Below are 27,777 nucleotides of genomic sequence, written 5' to 3'. Positions count from 1 at the left end.
TCACATAAACTGCAGATTCAATTTGTAGGAACATCCAGATCTAAGCCATCTTAATCTGTTTTGATTTTTGATACGTAAGTGGAATTGTAGGAATGATTCAAGTTGATCATTACAAAAGTTTTGTTGAGCATCTGTTGAATCTTTAATCGGTGATGCTTTAGGCTTTGCTGTTTCAAGTAACAAAAAATTCTCATCTTCTTTCTTGGAGATATTGTTACCATCCTCCAATCTTTACAAGCATGGAATTAAGCACTTACTGTAAATGTCCCTGCTCCTGTACCTGAATTTGCGCCTTCAACCACTACCAATTCTGGTTAATCAGGGTCGAGACCTATCCAGAGCAGATGGTGACCAAGTTGCCCCGTCTCAGAGATTGGTAAGCATATTTAATACATAAAACATACGGGAACAGTTTAGAGATATATATTCTCAGAAAGGATTATTTAAGTAGTATAAGCAGAAAGAATGCTCCATTCATGTTCAGAAGGGCAGCAGTAAAGTATGTTGTCATTAAGAACATTAGTGATGCTTCATTTAAGACACCATAGTTTATTAACTGTCACTTCCAGTCAGCTGAGCAAGGGAGGACTTTGGAAATGTAATAAGTATCCTAAAAATGAGCCTATCACCATGCTAATCATCAACAATATAGCCTAACAGGTCTTTTCACCAAATTGATGCACAAAAGGCAATTCGCGTACTTTTTTCCCGTCATCCTTTCCTGATGCTTCCATGAGTACCTTCTGGACACACATAAGTTGAAGAACGTAACTTTCATGCATCACCTGGTAAGATGTGTCAGTTTTGTTGCCTCCCATTTTCACAAAACTTTTTTCAGGTCCCAACTTTTCTTTCATAGGGTCTGCAAAAATCATATAACCATAAAAAGAAAACTCACAGAAGACATTTCAAAGAAAGGGTGTACAAAATAAAGGATGAATAGGGAACGACAACCTCTGTTGCTCACTTCATATTGAACTGGACACCGACCATCAGAGAGATCTCTGACGAAGTATTGTAGGACACAGGTGAGATCATTAGTCCAATACTATAACAGATCTTTCTCCGGGAGAGTCGGAAATTAGATCATAGAGGTGCAGGAAAAGAAGACCTTCAGGGGGAGAAGACAATACTTACGACTTCTCATCAATACAGCTCCTTTTAAGATGCAAAGGAAGTTCCTCCGTGGGCAATGCAGTCTCACCAGCTTCCTCAAAAGGATTTCTGGTTTTTGGACCATCAAGCAGTTCTTCATATTTTGATTCCTCATGTTCACTGCAACTGTCCTTGCAATCTGCAACAGCTACAGTTTCACCACTTAGTGAGTTTAAAGAATAATTTTTGATGGATATTTTGTTTTCGGACTCCTCAAAATATCTGTTTTGGTCACCATTATCCTTGTCAGCATTCCTTTGACCTGATGAATCAGGCATTTGAATATCTATATGAAAATTCTTAGCAGAAGATAAATATGGAAAATAACCTGCGCCCAATGGATGTGCTTCTGACTTCTGGAACTGAATACCAGGGGCTGATAGTTGTTCTACATTTTCACAATTGAAGTTGCTAGAAGGTTCACATTCAGAAGGAACTTTTGATTCGGATCTCCTTTGGATCAAATCTGCAGTAGGATTTAATTTTGGAACAGGAAAAAGGTCGAACAGTTTGTCTTCATGCAAAATGTTGCAGTCAAAGGATGCGGTATTTGTTTCTGTAGAACTTTTGGGACAGGAAGGGGCAAGGGAAGCCTCATTAGCTGGTCTGCGCTCATTCTTGAACAAGGAAATGCGATTTGGTTCTAAAATTCCCTGATGGGAAGAGGCCTTTTCTGAGCAATAACCTGCTTTCAAACTCAATTGATTTGATATGCTTTTATCGTTCTCCATTCCTGCCAGATTCCTTTCTCCAGAAGCTCTACCAAGGCTTGTACAAATCATTTCATCTTCCAAAACTTTCTCTAAATTATACTTCTTATCAAAGCTCATATGAAGCTCATCCAAGTGATTTATCTTGCAATCTTTCAGTTTCATTTGGTCAGATCTTAAGCCATTACTTCTTTCTTCCCTCACTGCAAATAACATGATGTTAATGGCAAAAGGAAGCTTTCCTTTCTTTTGTTTTTCTTTGTTTTTGCAAGAATCATGCCAAAATGAAATTTTAACTTTGCAAATCAGAATTTTATGATCGCAAATCATGAATAACCTGCAGCTGATGAACATGACTCTTCACTGTAAGTTCAAGTAAATTAAAGAAATAGGATTAGAATCTGAAAGTGAATGTACAAGAAAGGAAAAATCAAAAGGAGATCCAAAACCTCACCTCAACAAACTCATGCTATCCTTCGAGTCCTCTGTTTTCAAAAAAGACCAAGCAGGTGGATCAAACATGCTGTCCAAATTCGATCTCTCTTTAAGTACAGGGTACCTGATCATCACATGTATCAGTACTAGCAACCATCTTCATACAATAATGCAAACAGCACCATGTGAGAGGTACCTGTCCTGGTCAAAAGCTAAAAAGTCATACTCCTTTTCTGATGTTGAATAACTGAAATAAGGGGAAGATGGTGCTGATATCAAACAGCAAAGGACCAACATCAATCAAAAGATTAGATTAGAAAAAACATGTCTGGTTAGAATATGTACAATCAAATAGCAGTAAGTAATATAATAATAACCTATTAAATATCCACCTTTTGGTGTCCAAGAACAAAAATTTTGAAAAGCAAAAAGGACTAAAAGTGCTCGACATTTCTTAGACAACTATCAGCAAACTAAATGTTTATGGAACTGTAACAAACAAAAACTTTGGCATCCAGTTTATTTAAAAATGAAGATTTATGCCAAAATTTATACAAGAAATATCTGGCAAAACAGAAGCAAGAGGCATTGAGATCTAGCTATTGACTACGGAGTTGATTGGGGAATGATTTGCTATAAATTGCTCATTAGACTATGCCAGGCAGTATTGGACATTGCTGCAACATAAAGACATTTTGGTCTTCCTAATGCAAGCATAACAACTTCCATTTCTCTGCACAGATTAAACAGCATTTAAAGCATTTATGTCCCACTTTCTTGAGACAGTAATAACATAGGCATCGTTGGATCATTAGGGTAGAATCAGTATATCAGCTATTCTGATTATAGCTACTCAGACTAGAGCAAGATGACTGCACACATATACTTGCAAGTATAATCTCTTCATTATTGGGGCAAGAGCATTGTGACTGCATACATGTGTGGGTAGCAAACAAGCGAATGCCACAAAAAAGCAGGCTTCGAATAATGGGCTAAGATCTCAACATAAGATCAATCTATCTAAAAGTTATTTACAGTTAAGTACAAACATGAAAATATCACCCAGTTGCGAGTAATTCCATAATGTATAAAATGCTTGCTAGTCCAAGGCATGAAAATGCAGTCTTTGCTATAAATCAAGCCTGAATATTAATCTTTCAAAGAAAGCTACTACTTCGATTGGAGTTTAATTTGCCGAAGCCTAGTGTTTGAGCTACTCTCGGGCTAAAACCTTCTCAAGCTTGTGTTTTATTAATTGAGAGTACCTTAAAACACTCAATGCAGATATTCTTGTCCAACTTTTAGATCAAGGTTATGCTTCCTCCTGTCACATTTAATTCCTTTTCTATATGTTGCTCCTCCTGTTGCTCTCCAAAGAGTGTTTATTGTAGAAACACAGTCCATAGTAAGGAAATTCGCCCTACTAACTAAACAAGCTACACTAAATTTACGCCCTTTGAACCTTTGATGGATTTGAGGTATCCAGCCAAATTGTTTCAAGCTATATTTGGAAAATATGTCAAATAACTCCAGTAGATTCACCAGTACCTTCAGATCCAACAGTCTCCATATAGGCTCTTGACAAACAAAATAGGTATATGATAATATAAGCTAATTACACACCTAAAACATATTAAGGTCTCGACTAAGAGTTCAACGTACAAATGTGCAAAACAAAGTGCACATTCTAAATGTAAGAAGGAAGACGTTGGAGTAAAAGCTAACGTTTGCACATATATTATAGCAGTAATCTGTGTGCACAAACTACATTTGAAATTTAACAGTTTTTGAATATAACCCTCCCATTATAGATTCATTGCATAAAAGATCCCTCTTCTACATATTCGCATATCAGGATATCTTTTATCCCAGAGATAAACCAATAGGGACCCAAATTAACTTTTGATTAGCCATAATAAAATATTTGTCAAGCTTCTCCCGACTACTACTCTCAGTTGGCCCTTTGGAGCTTCTAGCTGGTAAATTATGCCTCAACACCATTGTCTCATAATTCAAGGTAGAATCAAGATCTTAAGTCTAGAAAAAGTGGGGACAAGGAGCTCAAATTCAATGACAAGGTATCAAGAAGCACAAGCAGCACACTAGCTAGAAGAACCTAAGGGTCAAACAAGGGTAGAAATGGCAAAAAGTGCAGAAACTATTCTATTGTGATTGATGAGAAGTTAACTTCAGTCTTCAAGAGGAATTTCTGAGATAAGAGAGGTCTTGATCTGCAAATATATAAATGGAGGTTTATAAGGAAGGGGTTATATGCAAAACCCATAATCTAAAAATGTTGAATTTGAGATCAGACATGTCATCCAGGTATCATAGAAAATGGCACAAAGGAAACCGGTGCAGCATTGATGAGATGTATCTTGAATAAGGAAAAAAAAGCTGATAGCATTTGAACATGAAGAGAAGATGAACATCAGAAAGTGAGACCTAGCATGGTTCAGATAAAACTATCATGTGCCAGAAGTTGGCCTCAAAGGCTACCTGATGAGAAACTACACAAGGAAAGCCCATAAACAATGATCTGGTGCTATGGTTTTCTTAGTTTCTTTAATCATTTTTTTATAGTTATAACAGACCAATGAAATGCTGTATTCATAAACATTCCCAGCAATATTATTACAGCTAATACAATGGCAGGCTTGTACACAAGTTAATCAGAAATTTGAAAGTATAAAGGTATATAACTTGTAAAAGAGAAACCAACAAATAATGGACAGAAACAATCTGGGATGATTTGTCATATATTATTCAAATTTCAAAATAGCAAAAAGTCTAGATGCTTATTCAATGATACATAGTGTTTAAGTGGTTATTTGCCATTTATAGTCCGCATTTTTTTTTCCAGCGATTGCAGTGGTCATTTGCCATCACCCAAGAATGAACCCAAAAACTCTCCTATGGAGAGTTTGTTGCAAAACCAGCTGAGCAAACAGCTGTTGGCTATAGTCAGTAATATTTCAAAAACATTGTTCAGAATGTGAAACACTTGAAGATCAGTTCAAGAACATAAAGAAACACAACTACATCCGGAGCCAGCAATGTTACACCAACTTAGCTAAGAATGTAAAACACCTGAAGTGTCTGATCTTTTATGTGCTTCCACTGCAGTCCTACAAAATAAAACATTTTAGTTAGTACATTGTTGGTCATTAGTCATTATAGCTATATGAAGCTATATTTGTGAAAAGCAACCTTTTTTTCAGAAAATAGTTATCTCCAAAGCCATAGTCATATATTTCAGAACTTTTAGAATTGGGGCAAATGGAAGGATAGCCATCAGAACAGAATGGTGTCTTCTTCCATAGCACATCATACTTCCCTCCATCAAGGAAATCATCATCTAAGACATCAGATCTGGCTGACAAACATGCTGAAACAGTAAGATTCTGATCTATGAAGTTTGTCTTAGATATTATAAGAAAACATGGGTGCCAAAAAAAGTTTTAATACAACAAATTCATGCAATGTTCCATAGACCAAAGAGTACCCTGATTTCCTATCTGAAGACAAGCTTCAATGAATCTGCTATTTTAAAAGCTGTAACATAACAGTGCAGGAATGCAGCCAACACATTCACCAACTATTTAGCATAGATTATGTTTTCAGCAATATTTAAGTACAAAAATATAAGAATGAATGTCAAAACGATTGACCCTATAACTTGCAAAGTTTAAAATTATTACAACATTCATAGGCATGCAGCATACAGAAAACAGTCATCATTCAATCAATAAACATCAAGAAATGGTTAACTACTTGAAACATAATAATACATAATTATGTTCATAATTTGCAGCCTTTAGGCTCATTGCCTTGCCAATATTATCAAAAATGATTACTTAAATGTTTAACCAGTCGCTTAAATAGCTAATATGGTGTTGAGCCATTTATCTGTTATCTGTTCAAATCTTAAAGCATCAGCTGATTAGGAACCTAATGGGTATTTTGGGTAATTCTTGAGTTCGATTTTAAACTATTTTTGTGTTGGTTTTGGAGACATGAGTTTCATAGGACAATTCTAGGACAATTCTCAAGGCATTAGAAGTATAATTAGAAAGTTTTAGTGTCCAGATACAGGTTGTCTCGTAGAGTTCAAACTTCATTAGGTTCTCTTTTCATTGTTCTCCCTTCATCTTTTGTGCTTCCAAGTCGTTATATGTAATGGTCTTAGTGTCCTGAACTCCTGATATAGGGTGTTCCCATGGAGTTCGAACTTCATGAGTTTTCCTTGTTTCCTACTTCTCTCTTCACTTTTTCTTTTTCCAAGCATTTTATGTAATGGTTAGTTAATCTTTTCTTAAGTCTTAATGGGAGCACTTGTCACCTAAAATGGAGGTTGTTTCCTTGTGTTCATAAGCACTTACCTGTCTCCTTAGGAGAAGCGAATTATTTCCTTTGAATGCCTTATACAAGGACTTTATTAGGGTCTCTAAGGGACACTCTCCCAGTATTACTCGAGTTGCAGAGGGACAATGTACTGAGCTGTTCATGAGCAGCTTGTTTTAGCTTAGAATTCAGCTCATTCAATGTTGTTCAGTCACAAATCAAGCCAGATCAAAGGTATTCTAAAAAAGTGGAACCTAAACAGTGGCTGCAGCTGGGAGGGATGACTGTGATAAGAGCGAGACTAGGTCAATCTTGAACATTCTCCTACTATAAACAAGTAGAGCCCAAATAGCAAATATTCGACTTTGTCGGGCTGGCTTATCTGTTGCTAGGGCTGCAAATGGATTGGGTTGACCGACAAACCAACTTAGTCCCAACCCAATCCATTTTTGAAGATCTATGGGGCGGGTTGGGGTTAAAAATTGGACTCAATTTGAAAACTAGGTGGGATTTGGGTATTGTGACATCTAACACAAGCTGACTTGACCTAATCTGCATGTCATCTAGGTCTACATTGGGTTAAGAAAAAAATATCTCGAACGACTCAGATCCAGTCCAGCCTGACATGAAAACCTTAATCATATAACATCGTTTCTCCTCCCTATATGTATTTTCCAATTCATCCAGTGAGCCTTGACCAAAATTGATTCCTTTTTCTTCATCCAAATAGCCCCATCTCCTCTCACTTACTCTCATTTAATTATATTTAAATGTTTATTGCTTATTTTGGTGTTTATATTGTTCTAGAATATATTAATATTTATTCTTTAAAATTGTAGTTTGTAAATTTGTATTAAGAACGATAATTATCTTAGGTCAAATTTAAAACTTTTTGAATGAAAACTCATGTTTAATTTGGCATTTTTTACTATTTTTAATGATTTTTATTTGATTATAAATTATTATATTTTTAGCTATAAAAGGATAGCTAAATGCTTGACCCAAACTGCAAATCCAAGCAGACCTAGTGGACACCCGAACCCAAACATTTCGGATTGGGTCTAGGTTGTGCTTGACCTTGACCCAACCCGAATGACCTATTGGATCTAAAATATTTTTCATGGGCCTAACCACACCCAATTAGCTAAAGGTTAGGCCAGAGTCCAAAATCAAGACCCAATAATAAAACTAGGTCAGATCAAGGTCAAACATGCCACAATCTAACCCACCTACATGTGATAGTATAACACTTAAAGTGGAATAAAAAAAAAAAGATATCTCTTCTATCATTTCATGGTGTGATCCATGTAACACGGTGATTCCTTCAACCATGTGATGCCTAGGCACTTGCATGGAGTAATGCAACTTGTATCATCCTCAAAGTTACTTTTATTTATTCACAGCAGATTTTCTCTTAGGTTTCTCACAGTTTCATACTTCTAAATTCCCATCTAGCCTTCCAAACCATCAATAATCGAAAATCTTAAACCCTCTCCCTCCGCACCTGCCAGCTTATTTTTTTCTTCCATTGTGTTCTCAACCTTCATAACTCAAATACAAAGTCTGTGATGTTTTCTGAAAATTTTCATGAAACCAAGAATTCCCTTAATCATTTAGACACTGTAAATCCTGATCAAACCTCAATTCTCCTTTCTGTGGGTAAGTCCCTTCACCCATATCAATTTCACAAAAAAATTCCTACCTTCACAGTCCATATTAACAGAAATTTCAGGTTCAGATATTCCATAAAAATAAAATGTTGCTCTTGTTGATATTGCATCCAATGGAGAACTAAATATCTTTTCTTCATATCTCCAACATCAATTATGTTATAAAAAATTCTGCTTTCTAATCATCCTGCATTAGCCATATAGCCAGCATTAGTGTTTAAGCATCCACTTAACAATTTGATTATAATTTAGGAGGTGACTGAAAAACTTACCATGCATAATGCCTAATACATTTACTAATAAACCTACAAATTGAAAACATAATATCTACCATGCTTCCTAACATGTTCAAATAATTACAATGCCCTTATAGTTACTACAGTTTATTGCCTTCCTTTCTAATCCCAGCCTCTTCTCTTATGGTAAGCAACTTGTTCTGGTAACCTGCCCCATCTCTGAAGGAAGGCCTCCCTCCTTTGCTGATTAGAATGCTTTGGACTTCACCCTTCTATTTCTCAATTTAGCTTTTCTCTTGCAGGTTGTTTTCCATTTATCTGAAATCTCTTTTTTTTAATTTTTTTCAGTATTTTTTTCTAGCCTTGTTTTCTTTTTTAGCACCACTCCTAGTATTAGAACTACCTTTTGTTTCATAAACCAGCTAGTTCAGTCATCATGTTGACACATTTTGATATTATTTCTTTATTGTGATTTTGTCAATATTCAGTGCTTTAGTTACTTAACCATTAAATAATATGTTTAAACATAAAAAATTGTTAAAGCACTTCAGTCATGGAGAGTGCTTGTAAAAAAAAATCATTCTGACAAGCATTAATTAATCTGAAGATACAGACTGGCCTATGTTTTGGCGTTAACCATGACTTCTTGAAAATGAATTTAAAACTGAAAAGTAAAATGCTCATGAAAATAACAACCAACATGTATATGTAGAACTTGTGAAAAACTCCAGACAAGACAATTACAGAATAGCATGCCTCCATGACACTACAAAATTATTTTAATATGTGATAAATTAGTGAGTTTCAGTTAACTTTAGCTGCGACAACAATAGGAACATGATATAAAAATATCCTTGAATTATTTTTCTTTCCACTTGAATATATATAGTCATAACTGGTTGTATAGATAGATTCAAAACTATTTTTTTGGTCCAAAGAAAGCATGAACAACAGCATCACATAATTAAACAAAATTAATCATTTTCAATCAAACATAACTGCCAACTGTATCAAACCAAAAACTGAACTTTTTTCTTGTTTATTAAAATAAAACAATGTAAAGATTTTTAATATGCACAGCAAAAATCTAATATTTAATTTATAAAAAAAGAATAATATATTATTCACTCAAAACAAGGACTTAATTGCCACCACATGATGCTGAATGAAAAACCTAACATGATGAAGTAACAAGAAAAAGCTTAAGAAAATATAACTTTCAATTGTTAAAAGCAAAGCCTTGAAATAAAACATACATTTCCATTGTTTATTTCTAGTTTCAGCGAGAATAATTTCTTCCTTGTCATTAAAGTTATTGGTTCGATTCTCAAAGACATCTGGACACAGATACGAGTCCATGAACTTTGTGCGGTTTGTAAAGACCATGTCATTAAAAAGGCCCCTTGAATTGCATAATATTTCTGGCAAACTGTCATCCATTGACATGCTGACATCATGCATAATAGCATTCTGCAAATATAAATAAGAATAAATGAATAAGATATGATCTGCTTATTTCAAACAAAAAATAATGCTATAAATATGTGACTGACAAAAAATGGCTGAGCAGCAATGGAAAAAGGTTTTAATTTTAATACATAGTCGATCAAAAATATCTGACTTAAATATTTTAGAATTTAAAAAATTCAAGCTAGATAGTAAAACATAAAACTTGGATCTGTAGACTGTAGTTGACATATTACACATGAGAACACCAACAACGAGAGAGAGAGAGAGAGAGAGAGAGAGAGAGAGAGAGAGAGAGAGAGAGATGCCTTTGGGGAGCATAAGTTTAAAATAACACATCATGACAACCTAGGAAGATGTTAAATTAAGAAGCAACCCTCACAAAAGACTATGACATACAGGATTAGCCCACCTAAATTTTCAGCTATAACAGGGCCTGCCAACCTCAATTACTTACATGCCGACCTTGCTTCTTTAAGGTTGTACGCCATTTTAGCATTTTTTCTTGTTAAGTCAAACATGGTGCCACTTGTCTGTGACATAGGGTTACAAATTTGTCCTCCAATATTTGAAGACTTCAGGAGAACTTCAGGGTGAATGATCTGTCCATTAGGAGGGAAATAGCTATACATATACAAGAATACATGAGGATGTTTTAGTGTTATACATTTTAGTGCATGCAGAATTAGTTGAAATAGGCAAAACAATTTGGAGGACCCACTAAAATTAAAATTCAATCATGATTTTTCACTAGCTTTAGAGCTTTTGAGAGGACATTGAAATTACTCTCGCAGCATGATCCTTTAGCTTTCAGTGAAAGTTCTTATCAAGAACCATTGATTGTGTGCATGCAAATAAAGTTATTCATTAGATTATTAATACATTCTTCATGTTTGTTAACAATGTATTGACTTCATAACCATCATGGAATGATCTAAATCAGACTTGTGTTCATGTTCTAAACAGTCATATTGGATTTGAGACATATATAATGCCTGTTCATACATTAGGATCACATGTATGTGCACAGATCTATTACATAATTACATCCTAGGGTACAACTTTTAATATTTTCACCAATCAGTTTAAGAGAATTTACAAAAGTCAGCAGGGTTCCAACTGAATGATATTTCATTTAAATACTTTTTTTATATGGTCATTGGTTGAATATGATTTCCATCCTCAGTTTCTGGCATGGAGGTTGTATACAAAGTTCTAGCATCCAGTTTGTAGTTTTTTCAATTAACCAGTGAACCAAATGATTAAGTTTACATGGCTGAAGCCTAATTCTCAAGAGTAAAAATATGATAACTGAAACATATTAAGAGGCTTACAAAACATTTTATTGTAAAGTTCGCCGTCTCGATACCGGACCCCGTACCGGTGCCATACTAGCACAGTGTCGGTACAATATAGTATGAAACTTTTTCGACGTACAAAAAATCGATACGCTACCCATACTGGGTACTGGTACCAAAATGGTATGGTACGGTACACCCCATACCGCTTGGTTTTGGCCAGTACGGCAAACCATGCTTTATTATCTCATAGTAGTTGTCAGAACATTCAACAAACAAAACAAAAAAGATTTTGCATCAATTAGCTATGAAGATATAAGCAACTAAGCAACTACATTCATACTATAGTCAAACTTCTTAAAACATTAGAGAAATAATTATATAAGAAGCGAAAAATAGGAAAGCATTACAATTCTCACCAATTCAAGCCCAAGATCATACGAAACTGACTTCAGGCTTGCCGAAGAATGCATACATCTTGAGGCCTTTGGAGGTGAAGGAAACCCCCTGTCAAACATAATAACATATATTTGAAGACTTGAAATCAAATTTTTATGAGTTTCACATATCATTGCCATCAGCACTAAATTTATGTGTAGGAATGAGTTGATGCTATCATCTAGAACAGTTGAGATCAAGGTATGCCGAATCAAGCATAACCACCAAGTCGGTTCGACCCCAATTTTTGACTCCCCCCAAACCGTCCCAAACCAACCAGTTTGGAGCAGAACTGTTGCAAACCGCTCGGTTCGCACCAATTTGAACCGGTTCGGAGCCCCTCCCTTCTATTTGAATGATAGAAAGGGAATGAGAAGGTTTTCTTGAGCCTTCTCAAACCAATCTTCTTTTTTCTTTTCAAACCCACCTTCCCCATTCGCCAAAAACACGGTGATTTCGATGATTAAAGAAAGATCCAACCCAAAACAAGATACGATGATTTCGGATGGGTCCCTCTATAGTCATATTATTAGCCAAGAGGACATTTCTCAGAACCAGAGATTCAGTGAGAGATCCAATGCTAGTTATAACTCAGAGCGCATTCGTTATGGGATGAGCATACAAGACTACAATGTTGCTTGGTTAAATGGGCGGGCTGATAAACCTCTTGATAATGTTAATGATCGGAATGTTGTACTTTAAATATATGTAATTGATTGTATCATTTTATGTTTTGTATCTCACTAATTGATTTTAGGATATTTCATGTTGCTTTTTTCAGCATGCAAAACATTCTAAAAACAGAAATTATACTTCAAATTATTTTATATTTTGTAACACTCTAAAACATCAAGAAACATCATTTAGAATGTATCGGGGTGATAAAAATATCAAGAAACATCAAACTACACTTAAAATCATTCAAAAATTTGAACAAAATTGATTAGCTTTTATTGAAACTTAAAAGAGATTGAAAAAAATTAGCATGCTAGTTCCGAACCAGCACACCACCCCGTACTATGTGTCGATACCGTACCGAACCGATTGCCGACTGATACAGATCTCGGTACCAGTCCGGCAGATCTTGGCTGAGATGGTTTAGAACATAATGACAACCAGACAATCCCCGTAAAAAAAAAATGCTTGGTTTGATGAAATCATCATAAAATAAAAGATCTATAGACTCCTGAATGCAGAAAAAATCTCTGCACAAGACACTAACTACGGATGAATTAAATTTTGACACATGAAGGCAATAGCATATACCTAAATAATCTTTGGCAATCATAACCTGGGCTTAAAAAAATGCTATCCTTAACCATCAGAAGGGTGTTAATAAACAAACAGCTAATGCAAATCCTAGGGACATTAACATGCTAAAAATTCGTCAAAACAACTTATCTATCAACTATAGTTTTCTCCATTGTTTCTAAATTCATGCATAGCACGCAGCATACAGGGATTTCAACCTATCACGATCTATAGACTCCATACATCATTTGGCTGATGAAAACTAGATGCAAAACATATAACAAATCCTAGAAAGCATGCAAGTAGCATTCTCTGTGAAATCAACTACTATAAAAAAAATTCAAAATCATGCACAATATGAATATACATTAATTCTCTATGACTATCATGCAAAAAACTATTGATCCCCTATTCCTTTTAAAATCATCTATTATGCAAAAAACTCCAGAATCATGCACTATATGAATATATATTAATTCTCTATGACTGTTAAGCAAGCAACTACTGATGTTGGAAAGGAGTTCACACTCCTACAAGTAAAAATTGCATTCTCATGTCAAAATTGCATGTCTTACACTTGTACCAACAGTTTTTAACTCGCATATTATCCAACCTATGCAATAAATACAATTTATGGAGATAAGACCAAGAATTTGAGAGTTGCTTTTTTGGGCATAGATACACTTTCAAGCTAAGTACTTGCATGCACCAGACATCAGAAGCAAGTGCCATCTGCATTTAATTTTATTATCAGCAGTCAACTCACTACAGTCAATGTCAATCCAACAGCAGTCCCATAATATCTTGAAACTCTAAACTTATTGGGAATGATTCTATTGCAACATATAAAAGATTGCAAGAAAGGGGTGACAACAAACATATAGAAGCACTTCATATGACTTTGATATAGGTCAAGAGGAAACCAAGGATAATGGCTATGCTATTTACTATCTCAATTTCATTAGAAATGATTTTCTACATAGATTTAAAGAATTAAGAATGAATGTGACAGGTTATTACTTGGAGGTTAAGATGACAAGGTGGATCCAGTAATGCATCTCCATGGTTCAAAGTTTCATCCATGCTAATTTCTAATTTGTTGCCCCAATGGAGGTTCTTTATAAGTTTTGTCAAAAAGCATGATCAGCAAAAATCTAATTATATACAACAGTCAAAATAAAAATCCACCTAATATTAGATGATTCGGTATTATTATCTCTTTCTCATCCAAATAATTCTTGATGCACTTTGAAATGTTTCTTTACTCGTGTGGGCTTGCAATTGAATCTTTTCTTACAATTTCAGGGTAGGTGGGCATATTTTAATTTTTTACAACTGATGATTTGATCAATATTCATGCCAATATTCTCGAGCTGTTCTTACAGCATCATTGACATGTTATAGTCAGTTCAATATGAAAGTACACAATATTAATTATAACCATTTAAACCTCGAACTTCTTCTTCAATAATCAAAAAAGTTCTACCAAACTGAGAGGAAACAGAACACAAACATAAGTAAAAATATTAGAAACCTCAACTACTTTAGAAATTACCTAGTTTTTACACTAAGTCAATTCAACATTCAATAATAAGTGTGCTGCAGAAATTTTATAGAACTTCACCATAACATCACAAAATAACCTTTTATGTGGCTGTGGTGAATGAACAGGAGTTTCCATCCCTACTTTACCAAGACCTGATAAAGAAGAGATCAACATATCAAATAATTGCAGTGTTGACCTACTATTTATATTTGAAATAATTCTTTTCAAATACTGAAAGGAGAATGATCACACTAACGAGAATTAACCTTTCTCTATTTCTTTGATAAGTTCACTGACAACATTCTGAGATACCATTCTAAAAACTGCCACAGGATACATTACAGTCATAGTAGGGGTTCTCTTGCATCTACTTTAGGGAAGTCAACTACTAATTTGAGGACAATTTGTCCACTTATCATACCCCAATTCAATCATGTTTACTAACGTAGCACTCTCCTTGCCTATCCCAAAAGTGGAAGTGAATCAAGCTCTTTCTCTGATAAACAAATGCTTAGGCTGCTAAGTTCAACTGCATTTTCCATTTGGTTTAAGATGTTTTTTTTTTTTTTTTTTTTTTTTGCTAAACCGGGTGATCTATACAACACGTGTACGGATACACCCAATAAAATCGGAAAACAAAACATCCCGGAGCTCCCGAGGCAGCTCCCCGTCCCCAGCCCATAAGGTACTACCGGCATGGTTAGCCACATACGTGGCCACCCAATCCGCAGCCCCGTTGGCTTCTCTAAACACATGCTTCGCCTGGACCACCCCTCCGTCCCTCATCATCAACCAGATATCGCGGATCAAGGGATGGTCGGCAGCACCGGCTCTCAGACCCCCCTGGATCCAACTAATGACCGTAGCCGAGTCACCCTCCAAGATGACTGATCTAGCTGAGAGCACATGCTGAGCGTGTCGAAGACCCGCCCAGGCAGCTCTCAGCTCCGCTCCAGGAACCGTGCAGTCAAATACCTGACAGCATCCCGCCGCCACTACCCTGGAGGTCGGGTCCCGAATAACAAAACCCGCTCCACCTATCGTGCCGCCATCCAGCACGGACCCATCAAAATTGACTTTGAGGAAGCTTGGGGGTGGGGGCTCCCAGGTGAAAAACACCGTGTGAGAAGCTGCCGAGGCAGAAGGGAAACCCCAGATATCCCGAGCTATCAAAAGTCCATTTAAGGAGGAAGCACGACTAATCTCTGCCGCCTGCGCCCGGGCGCTCTCCGCCACGAGCCTTGGCGACTTGCTCTGCTCACCAAAGGTTCGAGCATTCCTGGCCAGCCATATCTGGTATGCTGTGCAGGTCGCTCTAACCGCCTCTTGGCGTGTCAATGGGTTACCCGACCACCAGCGGATAGTTCGTAAGAACTGGTCCCCACGGGTCCAACCCTCCCATGGCAGCCCTGCCGCACACCACACCGCCCTCGCCCATATGCACTGAAACAGTACATGGTCCACCGACTCATCAGCTCCGCATGCCCCGCACTCTAGGGGCATCCTCAAGCCCCGTTCGCTCAATACTGCTCTTGTCGAAAGCCGAACCCAGGCGACCTTCCATAAGAACAGTGCGACCCTCGGATGGAGGCCTAGGCGCCAGACCCAGGCACACTCCGGCCCTGGCTCATGCTCTGGCCGGAGCACACGGGAGAGGTCCCCCACCCTCACTCCGGTCCTGCACGACGTGCTCCACACCCGGATATCCGGACCCACATACCCCGGGATCGGAAGGGACCTAACCCTCTCAGCCAAGTGTGCCCCAAACATGTGACCCAACCTAACCTCATCCCAGGCAACCCCGCCCGGGACAAAGAGGTCACAGACCCGCAGTCCCTCCACTGCCTCAATGTCAACCATAGTCGGCCAGAGTCTCAAGGGTAGGGCACCCACCCATGGATCACCAACCACATCAATACTCTGCCTATTGCCTATCAACCATCTAGTGTTCTCCTCGACCGTGGGAAGATATCTGGCGATCTCTCGCCACATGAATGAACAGCGACGCCCACTGCGAATCGCCCCTGCAGTGCCAGTACGGCCATATCTGGTAGCCATGGTCTGACTCCAGAAACCCTGTGGCTCCAGCGTGAATCGAGCTGCATGTCGGGCAATCAGCGCCTCACGTCGCTCCACCAGAGACAAGACTCCGAGGCCACCCTCACTCACTGGTAGGCAGACGCTCTCCCATGCCACTAGATGCATCCCGTGACCCCCTCCATACGACCCCCACAGGAAGCTCCGAAGTAGCCGCTCAATCCTCATTAGCACTGTTTTCGGAACTACTGTGTTGGCCATGAAGTGGACAGGCATGGAAGCTAGCACTGACCTAATCAGCGTCAATCTACCCATCATGGAGAGTGAAGATGCCCTCCAACCCTCCAGTCTGCTCTGAATCCTCTGCACCAGACCAGAACACTCCGCCACCCGTAACCTCCGACCCGTGATGGGTACTCCCAGGTAACTCCAGGTCCCGTCCTGATCCGGCATCCCAAGTAACCCCCGAATCTCCTGTCTGACCCTATGCTCAGTGCTAGGGCTGAAGGAAATTGTTGACTTCTGAAGGTTTACCTTGTTGGTTTAAGATGTTTGCCTTGCACGAATTATTTCACGCTCCAAATCTATGATCAGAACTAGAATCTGATGAGTGCAGTTTTTCACCATCCTTCAACCACAAACTTCATTTCCACAGATATGAGGTGTCCCTTTCTAAGAGATTTTGTGTTTTGCCATATGTGACACCTAATAGGTTACTCCATCATGTCCAACTTTCAGGTACTATTACAGACCATGATTCTTGTCAATTTTATGGGCACCTCAACCACCTCTATTTCTTTATTCTAACAGAGAGCATCACAACCCTGCTTACTTAGATAGCCCTCCTTTTGATGAATGTCCATTGTCATATCAAGACACACTCTTCGTTAACCCTCCTATCTTAGTAACCTCTAGACAAATTTTACAACAGAAAACAGCTGAACCTACAGGATATCCCATAAAATGGTGCCATTTACATTCCCATATCTTTCCCTTGGCATGTGTCTAAGACAAAGCATGTTTATCTGATAAATAGATATGACCAATCATCCTGTATTTGTTCTTTTTCCATAGAATGCTAGATATCCCTAACTTCCTTCATTTTCAAACACCCCAAGGGATGGGATGAAATAACATCAACAAAATACATACGGTAACCAGCCATACATATTGGCTGACCTATACATACCTTACTTCATTACATATGGCACGCAGCTATTTCATAAATTGATCAAAATTAAGCACCATGTCAAAGATGAACCAAATTTCCCCACATCTTGCCCAAAATAGTGTGTAATTATAGCATTCATCTTGAATCATTCAAAGAAATGCTGCAAGAACCGACACCAGATGGACCATCTTTCACATGCATACCACCATGCCCAGTGTCTGCTATGTTGGTACTGAGCCTCGGACCGGTTGCCCGGCGGCACAAGTCGAGTACAGGCCCGCACCGTGCTATGCTTGTACTGACACAGTAAAAGAGGCGGGGGAGAGGAAGGACGAGAGAGAGGAAAATAGAGAGAGGGGGACGCCGAAGAAGGCCAATAGAGACCAGCGAAGGAGGCGGAGAGCTGCCGTGGAGGAGAGGCTCTGCCTCCGGCCCCCCATTTCATTCGAAACAGGGGCTCGGAGGGGGAGCCCCTCCTCCGCGGAAGCTCTCCGGCCTCCACCAGCCGGCCTTTGTCTTCCTCTCTCTTCCTTTCTCCCCCTTTCCCTCCCTCCCCCGCTCTCTCTCTCTCTTTTTCTCTTTTTTCTTCTCCCCCTCTGTTGCCGATCTCGTTTTCGTTGCCGAAACCGTCCTGGTCCGCCGCCGGTATGGTTCGAGACGGTTCCGCCGACCATGATTATGCCTATCCCTATATGGTAGTTGATGAGAGTGTGTTTAATTGTTTAAATAAATAACAAAAATTCATCCTAAAATTTATGTCAATTACACTTACACCCAATAGTTTGTAAAACCTACACTTACACCTAGTTAAATTAACGGCGTTAATGAAACCATTTACCTCATGTAAAAGTAAAAATTGCCCTTAGGTGGTGAGGAGGATGCACATGTTTTCTTATATTCTTACGTAGTTGTTATGTCACTTAAGGTTATTTTGGTCATTTTAAAAAAAAAATTGATGGCGCATCTGCGTCCCATATAAGGTTAACGGTTTGATTAATGTTCTATTAAGTTATGGGTTAAAATGTTGGATAAAAATAAACCTCAAGGGGTAAGCATGGGTTTTTCAAACTATTGGGTGTAGATGTAATCTACCACTAATCTAAAAGAAGGGGGGGGGGTCTTTGTAATTTACTCTAATTGTTTTCAAGAATTAGAAAATCAACCTTCTTGTTCAGTTTTTGGAAAGTGCAAACTACTATTTCTAGCATTACTCCAACCAGATATCTCATTGCCAACCCTGCATATAGTTCTACTGGAGTTTGCATGTTTGGACAGCAACAACTCCATGATTTTGAACAGCCTTTCCTCTAATCTCAATTCTAATATGATGCGACTTTTCAATTTTTAGCAATTTCTTGCATATGTTGGAGTTAAAATAATTTTGTGCTGATTTACCCACCATTATCAAACATTACATTTTAAATAGAAAAAACTGAAAAGTCTAGATTTTTTTTAGCATTAACCCTTCAGTTGCCACATTTTTTAAATAAAAAACCAAAATGATAACAACAATTTCGAAGAATAAGTCGATGCACCTCCTTAAGATGAGGGCTTCCCAACCAAAGACTAGGGCCCTGTTTGGGGGAGCTTTTGGAGGGCCAAAAAGCACTTTCTGGCCCTCCAAAAGTACTTTTAGGTAAAAAAGTGTATTTGGTAAAATTTCCAAGAAGCTGTTTCAGCTTTTGCGGAAAGCTGAAAACAGCTTTTTGGCAGAAGCTCAATTTTGGAGCTTTCCGAAAACGCTGTTTTCAGCTTTGTCGAGAAGCTGTATTTTTGACCAAAATACCCCCATTTAAAAGTTTCTTTTTCCTCCCAAAAATCTCAATCGCACCGCCTCTTTCTCTCTCACCATCCCCCCTCTCTCTCTCTCTCCCTCTCTATCTCCTTCTCCTCAATACCGCCGAAAAAGAAAAAAAGAAAAAGAAATAAATAAATAAATATGTATATAAATGAACGAATAAATAAATAAATAAAATAATAAATAAATATATTTCAATGAAATAAAATAATAAATAAATAAATAAATAAAAAATATTAGTAATTATTTAACCAATTTTTTCACCTAGTTAGAAAATTTGTTAGAGAAATAAATGGTCATCAAAAGAGTAAAAAATTAATTTATACTAATAATTATAATATTTTATACATTTATTATTGTATTATACTATAAATATAATATAATATAATATTATGTTATGTTAAATAATTTAATATTATATTAAATTATTATCCTATAGTATACAATGTTATAGTACTATATTATAATAATATTATGTTACATTACATTAATATTATACTATATCATATATTTATATATTAATATATATTATATTTTATTATGCACTATTGTATAATACTAGTAATGTCCTTTATGGTCATTTTGTTATACAAAAGTACTTTCTCAGTTGTTTACCAAACAAATGTTAAAGTGCCACAGCACTTTAGAAATGTAGTTACCAAACAGCAAACAGCTTTTTATAACAGTTCTACTTCCAACAGCTCTACTTCTAACAGCTCTACTTCCAACAGCTCTACTGCCAACAGCTCCCCCAAACAGGGCCTAGGTCTGAATCAGAAAAGGGAAATTTAAATTTTAGGCCCTTACCTTCCACCGAAAATGCAACATGAGCTTCAGGGACTGATCTTCCTTCAGGCTTACCTTTTGGTCCATCATCACCGAGTAAATCAAGAATAGAAACTTCTGCAAAAAAGATTCAAAACAATTAAAAAAAAAAGCAAAAAAATCTTAATTATCAAATACTAAAGTTTCCAGCAACAAGAAGAAAAAAAGCCCCACAATCACTTGAAATTATTACAGAAACTAGCAATCCTTAGGAAGTTATGATTACTGACATTGACTTTATAATCAACAGTCTATAACTGCTCTGATACTTACCATTTTGGACCTCTTCCTGCTGTTCTTTTGATTTACTGCCAGTATTATTGGAAATAAATTCACATGGAGATCCTGGCATCTTACAGTCATCCAATTTACTGCTAAGACTATGACCAGCTGGTGCATCTTGAGGAGAACCGGCTGCAGAAAGCCTGTTGAAAAAATAAACTGTCTTCTTTTCCATAGCAAGATACAGACAGAGTTTATAGAGAAAAGGCAGAAAAGCATTTTCGTGGCACCTACTTGTTTAGGAATGCAGTAGAACCTGAATAAAACAGTAAAGAAATCACCGAACAAGTCATATCACAGCATCGAGAGTAAATCAGAAAAGATATTTTTGATCCAAACATAGAATATATTGCATTTCCAGTTACCATTAACATGTAAATATATGGGTAATGCATTCCTTACATGTTTCCTCCAAATTGTTGAAATATTGACAAGTGATTTTCTTCAACATCATTGCAGGGGAAAGCTCTGACGGTTTACAATCCACTTGCAGAGAACCAAGATCTGAATAAACAAAAAGAAAATTCCAATTAACAAAAAGGCCAACGAAAAAAAAAATCTTAACAATCAAATAAGCATATGCAGGTAGAGACTTCATTACATGGATGTGGCTCTAAACCATTCTGCCAACGATGTTTTTTTCAGAAAAAAAAATACAGAGACCCTCTCAAATCACTAGAGCACTATACTTGAAACCACATATAGTTCAACAGGGACACCTAAAATGATTTATATTGGCATGTATCATCCTGCATTGACCTGTTCCCTACCATTCTACGTTGATAGACTAACAAGCTAATAGACCAACACATGGTTGAACTGCATAAGGATACAACCAAACCTAAATTGATTACGTTATTCAGGTACACCAGATGCCATATTATTAGATTGCCCAATATCGTGCTTGAGTAGTGCTCAAAACATATTTCCTACTAGAAAGGAAACAAAAGGAAAAGATGATTTCCAGGTATATTTATAAACCTATCTACAATATCATGTATCCTTCTAAGCAAGTGCAATACAACTACTGACTCCATCACGAATGAACTAGGTCCAAGAACTTGCTTCTTTGGACTTGAAAGAAGTTAGCCATGCTTCAATTCAGTTTGGTCCCTCCAATTTTCATTAGTGAAACTAATGACCAACATCTGTTGTGCCGATACCAGGCTCCGTACCGGTTGCCCGGTGGCATAGGTTGGTACGGCCCCATGCTATGCCATGCCGGTCAGTAGAGGTGGGGGAGAGGGAGAACAGGAAAGAGGAAAAGAGAGAGAGCGGGGGACAGAGAGAGAGGGAGAGGAAAGAAGAGAGAGGCCGACTGGGGCCGGCCAACGGAAGCTGGGGAGCCTCCGCATGGAGAAGGTGGAGGCCGGGGAGACGCGGAGGCAAGGCTCCACCTTCGGTCCCTTGTTTTGTTCAAAATAAGGACCCGAAAGGGCCCATTTTATTTTTTCATATTTTAAATTGAAGTTCAAAATGGACAAAAATAAAAGGGGCCCCCTCCGGGCCCCTGTTTTGAACGAAACAGGGGACTGGAGGCGGAGCCCCACCTCTGCGTCTCTCCGGCCTCCGCCTCCTCTACGCAGAGGCCCCCAGCCTCCACCAGCCAACCTCTCTTTTCCTTGCTCTCCCTTCCTCCCCCGCTCTCTCTCTGTCTCTTTTTCCTTCTCCTTCTCCCCCTCCAGCGATGGGGTCTCGATTTCGACAATGGAATCGTCCCGGTCCACCGCCGGTATGGCTCGGGACGCCCCGAACTAGGCGGTTCGAGACAGTTCCGCCGACTATGCTAATGACATTAGAGTTCCCTTCTGCATACCACAATTTAAGCCAACAAGTCCTATGTCTGTCCGTCAAACCCCTTCAAGAGCAACCCTTTAGCAACAAACCATTTCCAAAGCCACCAAAGGTCATTGAGCCAAACAAAGGTAATACATATAAAATTAAGTAGCCTTCTAAAGGACCTTCATGAGTTTTACTGACCTTTAATTAGCATGCCAAACTATGTATTTAAATAAATAAACTTACTTCTCTAACAAAATTAAATAACCAAAAAATCATGAGCCCCTTTGTTAACCAAAGATGAATAAGAGTTCCATCTTCTGTAGTCTAATTGGTCCTGAAACCAACATATTTGTGAAGTCAACATACAGCCAACTTGTAGCCAATTGGCTACTTACACCCTTCAAAGAATGTATACCATCTCCACTATTTTGCTGAGAGTATTGACTATATCATTCTTAGTACAAACTTCCCCAACTATCTCACATAGCGTACGCTCCACAGCATCATAATTCTGTTTTTCAACATTGATATTTTGATCAAAGTTGGGGACTATATGCCACAATTGATTGTCCATAACAACAACAGATTGCACTTATATTTAGATGATTGTGCTTGTTTAGTCAGCATCATCTTACTCGATGCATCGAGGAAGTTTCATTTGATGTTCTGGCCACTGATGGTAAGTGATTCCCAATCCTGCTAGACATTGTCAGCTAACAGGGGTCTTATCTACTTCATCTCTTGACACTACATTTTCCTTTTCTTGATGAAACATTTTAGTGAACTTGTTCAATACCACTCTTTGTCTGCCTTATTGTTCAGCAATAGCTATGCATTTTGATACCTCCAAGGAACAGTTACTCATTTATTCGGAAGTACAATTACTCAGTTATTCAGTTTCTTTCTTATATGCTGGGACTCCCTCCCTGTTAGACTAGTGATTCACCTCAGTAACATTGGACCACTAGCTTCTGTTTCATACTAGACTTCCTCAATGACAAAAAGCAGGATGCTTCAATGTTGAGGCAATTATCTTGCAAGTACTCAGGCTTCCATCAAAGTTATATGCTTCACCAACTGCTCTAAGGATGGGTTTCTAAATCATTATTTCCCTCTATTCTGACAAATAGATGATCATTTTAAATGATAGGAATTTGGCTTTCGCTAGCAGGAAAATAAATCATCATTATGATCCAAGTTTTCCCATCAACATCGGTTGGCTATGGAGCACGTTCACAACAAGAAGCAAAGAAAACCAAGATAAGTTGTTGTAATGTCTAACAATTCTTCCAAATAGATCACTTTTATCGCCCACTCCACAGTGTTCCTAGATTCTTGGTCCATGTGCCTAGTGCCTAGGTGCCCTAAAGTGTACAAGAAAGACAAGAGATGGCAAAAGAATAACATTATCTATTATCGCCTATTTTGATTATTCAATAGTATTGTTTTACATTTAAAAAAAAGGCATACTGTGTCTTGCGTGATATGTTATTTCAAAGAAAAGGAGAAAAGGTCCTGACAGTCTAATACAAGTATAGAGAAACTTTAGATCAATATTTGTTCAAAACTTGGAATAGTTGAGAATTGAAGTGTCGTTATTTGCCTGGTTGCCCTGAAACAGGAGAGTACAGGACACTGCAAAAGTGTCATTCATTGGCACTTCAGGCTTATATCATATAATTACAACACGTCATTTCAAAGAGTCAAGTAAGGCTGTGGTATTTAAGAGCCTAAAAGCGTCGACACCCTAAAATTTCTAAAATACAAGAGTTTCTAGTGTAGCATCCATTTGCACCAAATACCTAGTGTCCTTCACAGACAGTCATACCACCATGCATTTTCCCTATCCATTGGAAATCTTCGACTTTGAATCACCTCTATGAAAAGATTTTTGATTAGTGATACATATTATTGAAAAATGTATGTTTACAAGGTTAATAATGTATTATAACATGCTATAGGATATTATAATCAAGTTCCAGAGGCATCGATGTTAGACACTGCTTCCATCAGTCAATCAATTGTGTTCTACTATCTCTCAGCATATGCTCCTTGAGTTTCAAGTAAACATTGTTATAGCTTCCAACAAATTATATCCTTCGACATTTTAAACTCCATCTATTATCCAATTAAGCCCATTCTGGCTTGTCACATCTAATTGATTATTGTGGCTAGTTGCACCTTATTGCTTCAAATAAAAAAACATTTGCACTAGACTAACAAAGAGAAACAGGTGGGTTTTAGTTAATCAAAAGAAAGCATAAAATTGGGGTGAAAGATATTGCATTGGTGGGAGCTTAGAAATGTATAGAGGCATGTATGATAAGATCATAGGGACAGATCAGGAACATTAAGATGTCCATTAGTTTTGCCGACATGGTAAGTTTTCATTTACAAATAGGCAGCCTTAAGCCATTATCTACATAAACTTGCGATTTATGAATTAAACATATGTATTAAAGAGGTGCAATGTTAATGATGTTTGCAAACAGCATTGTGTTTATGGTTAGAATTAGTAGATGACTAAAGACTAAATTGAAATCATGGAATTTGTAAAATGAAAAGCAAGCACAAAATGTTTTGAAGCACAAATGAATGACAATCCAAATTGGCAGCAATGGAATACCCTAGTTATGAATTGTTTTCACCATATTCAATCTGCAAACAAAAAGATAACATGACTAGGAAGATCTAATTGGCATTGTAGAGATGAGATGATGTTGAGGTATATGTATGGAGAACTAGGATATATAGAGTTGAAAATGGATTACTTTAAAGCAAGCAAAGGAATAGCAGATATTAAAATCATCATAATATCAATTGAAATTGTAGGAGCAAGTTTAAAATGACGTAAGATAATGACAAGAAAAGGAACTAACAAGGTCAAGAAAGAGGAGAGGCAGACCTCAGACAATATGGACGGAAATCATGGAAGTTATTTTTAAGAAGCTTGGAGTGATAGATTATGTAGCCATTAACAGGAATAATATGACTAAGATTGCATCATTGTTAGCAAGAAGAAATGTCTAAAAGGTTCTATAAACATGATTTTTAAATAGTTGGGATGAGGCTAGTTAATTGTGATCAGAATTTTTCAAGAAGACTCATATCTAAAATCCACATTAAATCAGTCTACATAATGCATAATAAAATGATTTCTTCTCAAATTTATGCATAGGAGTGATATGCTAGTTCCACACTTCATGACTTCTAAGTCAAAAGAATTCTACAAAGGATGATAAAGAAAATGAGATCATAATATGATATTGTTAAGCTTAGGATTACCTGCTTTCTTACCATTAATATGACTAGAATAATCTCCATGAGCAATTGTTGCCAGATTTGTCAAGCTTAAGATATCAAGTGATCGAGGCTCCTCTTGGTAATGAGCTCGCTTGTTTCTTACATCATTATGATTTTCTAGCCCAGGTGCTTGTTGCTGTCTTTTTCTTTGCTCGAAGTATTGCTTTTGCCTTTAATTTATGATTTTCATTAGTGCTGTGCATTATATCAAGGAACAATCTTCAAGGAACTCTTGAAACTGAGGGTGCAGCTGAAGATATTGGACTGGAGATACAACTTACCTGTTATGCATTGACTTTCTGGACTGATGATTCACCATCCCATCATAATCAAAACAGTAGCATATCATTACCAAGTTTAGAAAAACGCAGAACTAATGCAAGTAGACTGTTAGAAATAAAATCAGCATTTTGGAACTTATTGAACTGTCAGAGTTCATACATGTTAAGATGACATATAACAGGTACCTTCCTCCCTTAAAAAACGGGGGAATGCTTAGTAGGCATACAATGGGAAACTGAATATATAAAATACTTGAGCAAATCAAAGGCGTACTCAGCTTCTAGGAAAAAGAAGAATTTTAAAACTCAGTAGACAGAATTAAATCAGCTCAAGTTCCCGGTCAATCATGAGTTAGACGAGTTCATTGTAATATCTGTTATTAGACCATAAATTGTTAGTTGAAATCCAATACTTGTGCTTGTGATGTCAATAAATGTTACATAACTTGATTAACAGGAGAACTGAGAAAATAACAGTTGAAGAGCTTTAAGCAGCAGGCCTTTTAAAGAAGAATTTCATTCATATATACCAAAAACTTGCATACAAAGGAAAAACACATGAAAAATCATGGTTCAAAGTTCAAACTAATAAAAAATTCCTAAAACTCACTGAAAAAAACCTATCACCGATCAATGGAAAAAGCAGGATTCGAAGGCAGCTGCAGATGGCCGAAAAGAAAAGGTGAAAAAAGCTTAAAACACATGTAACAAAGGTTAGGGGAGAGAGGAGATTTTATGAACTGCATAGTAGGGACAATTGTTATGATTTTCAGTGTTCAAACAAATTAAAGAAACTGCATAGAGATATACAATATATCTGACCCTCATAGAAATCGCCTGTCATGCTACATAAACTTGCAGACACAGCAATCAATTCTCTTTATACATAGTTTATATCCTGAATGGTCATATTTGCTTTAACAAAAAAAAAGACAAAGCTGGAGGTTTTTATGTTGACACCAGTACAATATAGTTAAAATAAGTTCTCAAAAATATTATTCTATCAACTTGTTGTATCATATTTCTTCCCAAAAAGTCACTTTAACGTAAAGAAATGATATATTCTATCAACTTGTTGTATCATATTTTTTAACAAAAAGTCTCTTTAACGTAAAGATCTGATATTTGTCCAACAAATGCATAATACTTTGTTTTCAGAAATAAGCCTCCAATACCTGAGCAGAGTTAAAACATGATGATGAATACTTACAGCAGTCACCTTGCGCCTAGAACCTCCCATCCATTGTAACATTTTTGATGATGTGATTTGTTCATACAAATAAACTGTAAATGAATGACAACTTCCTGTCATAAGGATCCAATGATCTGTAGTAAATAACACCGCATATATCATTTCAAAGTAAATGTTCCATAGAGAAAAGAGATGCATCTGAAAACAATCTCATGTAGTATATGAGAGCCGATTCACATCCAAAAATGAGTAAATTAAGAAATGAATATAAAAAATAATAATAAAATAGTTCAATATAATAAGTGAAAAAGTTCAGGCACCAAGAGAGAAGTGAGAAGAAAACTGAACTTGATGTTACGCCATGAACGCAAATTTACCATAATCAATTGTTCCACGTTCCAAATCATAATTAAGATGACCAATGCAATCACAAAAAGATCAGATGATCAAAGACCACTAATAGTATAAACAATAATATTTGACAACCTCAGCACACAGAGCAGAGAAGCTATGTTTATTTCTGTAAATCCAATTTTAGAGGAAATAAAATGAACCA

At 37.1% G+C, this 27,777-nt stretch overlaps 1 protein-coding gene across 5 annotated transcripts; it reads right to left on the bottom strand.

Annotated features, from left to right (window-relative positions):
* Positions 1-426: 426 nt before the first annotated feature.
* On the bottom strand, positions 427-27,777 carry LOC113460917 (uncharacterized). Of its 5 annotated transcripts, none has more exons than XM_039132975.3 (18): positions 27,240-27,777; positions 26,030-26,052; positions 25,743-25,918; positions 21,066-21,167; positions 20,898-20,919; positions 20,655-20,806; positions 20,364-20,459; positions 14,648-14,702; positions 11,735-11,822; positions 9,807-10,020; positions 5,511-5,676; positions 5,391-5,428; positions 2,497-2,569; positions 2,320-2,424; positions 2,203-2,228; positions 1,138-2,068; positions 955-1,004; positions 427-862 (listed from the first exon to the last, which is right to left on the bottom strand). In XM_039132975.3, the coding sequence occupies exons 1-18, from the start codon at positions 27,417-27,419 to the stop codon at positions 654-656; spliced, it is 2,706 nt and encodes a 901-aa protein (XP_038988903.2). In that variant the 5' UTR covers positions 27,420-27,777; the 3' UTR covers positions 427-653. The 5 variants fall into 5 exon arrangements, with proteins under 5 accessions (XP_038988903.2, XP_088569788.2, XP_088569786.2 ...); XM_088713662.2 differs by having other exon boundaries at positions 1,138-1,294; positions 1,484-2,208; positions 27,240-27,776; XM_088713660.2 differs by having other exon boundaries at positions 1,138-2,208; positions 27,240-27,776.

The sequence above is a fragment of the Phoenix dactylifera genome, chromosome 17, assembly GCF_051530095.1.
Source record: "Phoenix dactylifera cultivar Ajwa chromosome 17, Ajwa_hap1_PhDact_Kaust_v1.1, whole genome shotgun sequence".
NCBI classification, from domain to species: domain Eukaryota; kingdom Viridiplantae; phylum Streptophyta; class Magnoliopsida; order Arecales; family Arecaceae; genus Phoenix; species Phoenix dactylifera.
This window is presented reverse-complemented; position numbering and strand designations above follow the sequence as displayed.

Excerpts from the sequence above, each read along its gene's own strand:
- LOC113460917 (XM_088713660.2), bottom strand. The coding sequence starts at position 27,419 with ATGCATCTCTTTTCTCTATGGAACATTTACTTTGAAATGATATATGCG. Across the intron at positions 26,053-27,239 it reads CTAGGCGCAAGGTGACTGCT|TCCAGAAAGTCAATGCATAA; the intron begins GTAAGTATTCAT and ends GTGAATCATCAG. Across the intron at positions 14,703-20,363 it reads TGTTGCATTTTCGGTGGAAG|GTCTTGGTAAAGTAGGGATG; the intron begins GTAAGGGCCTAA and ends CTTCTTTATCAG.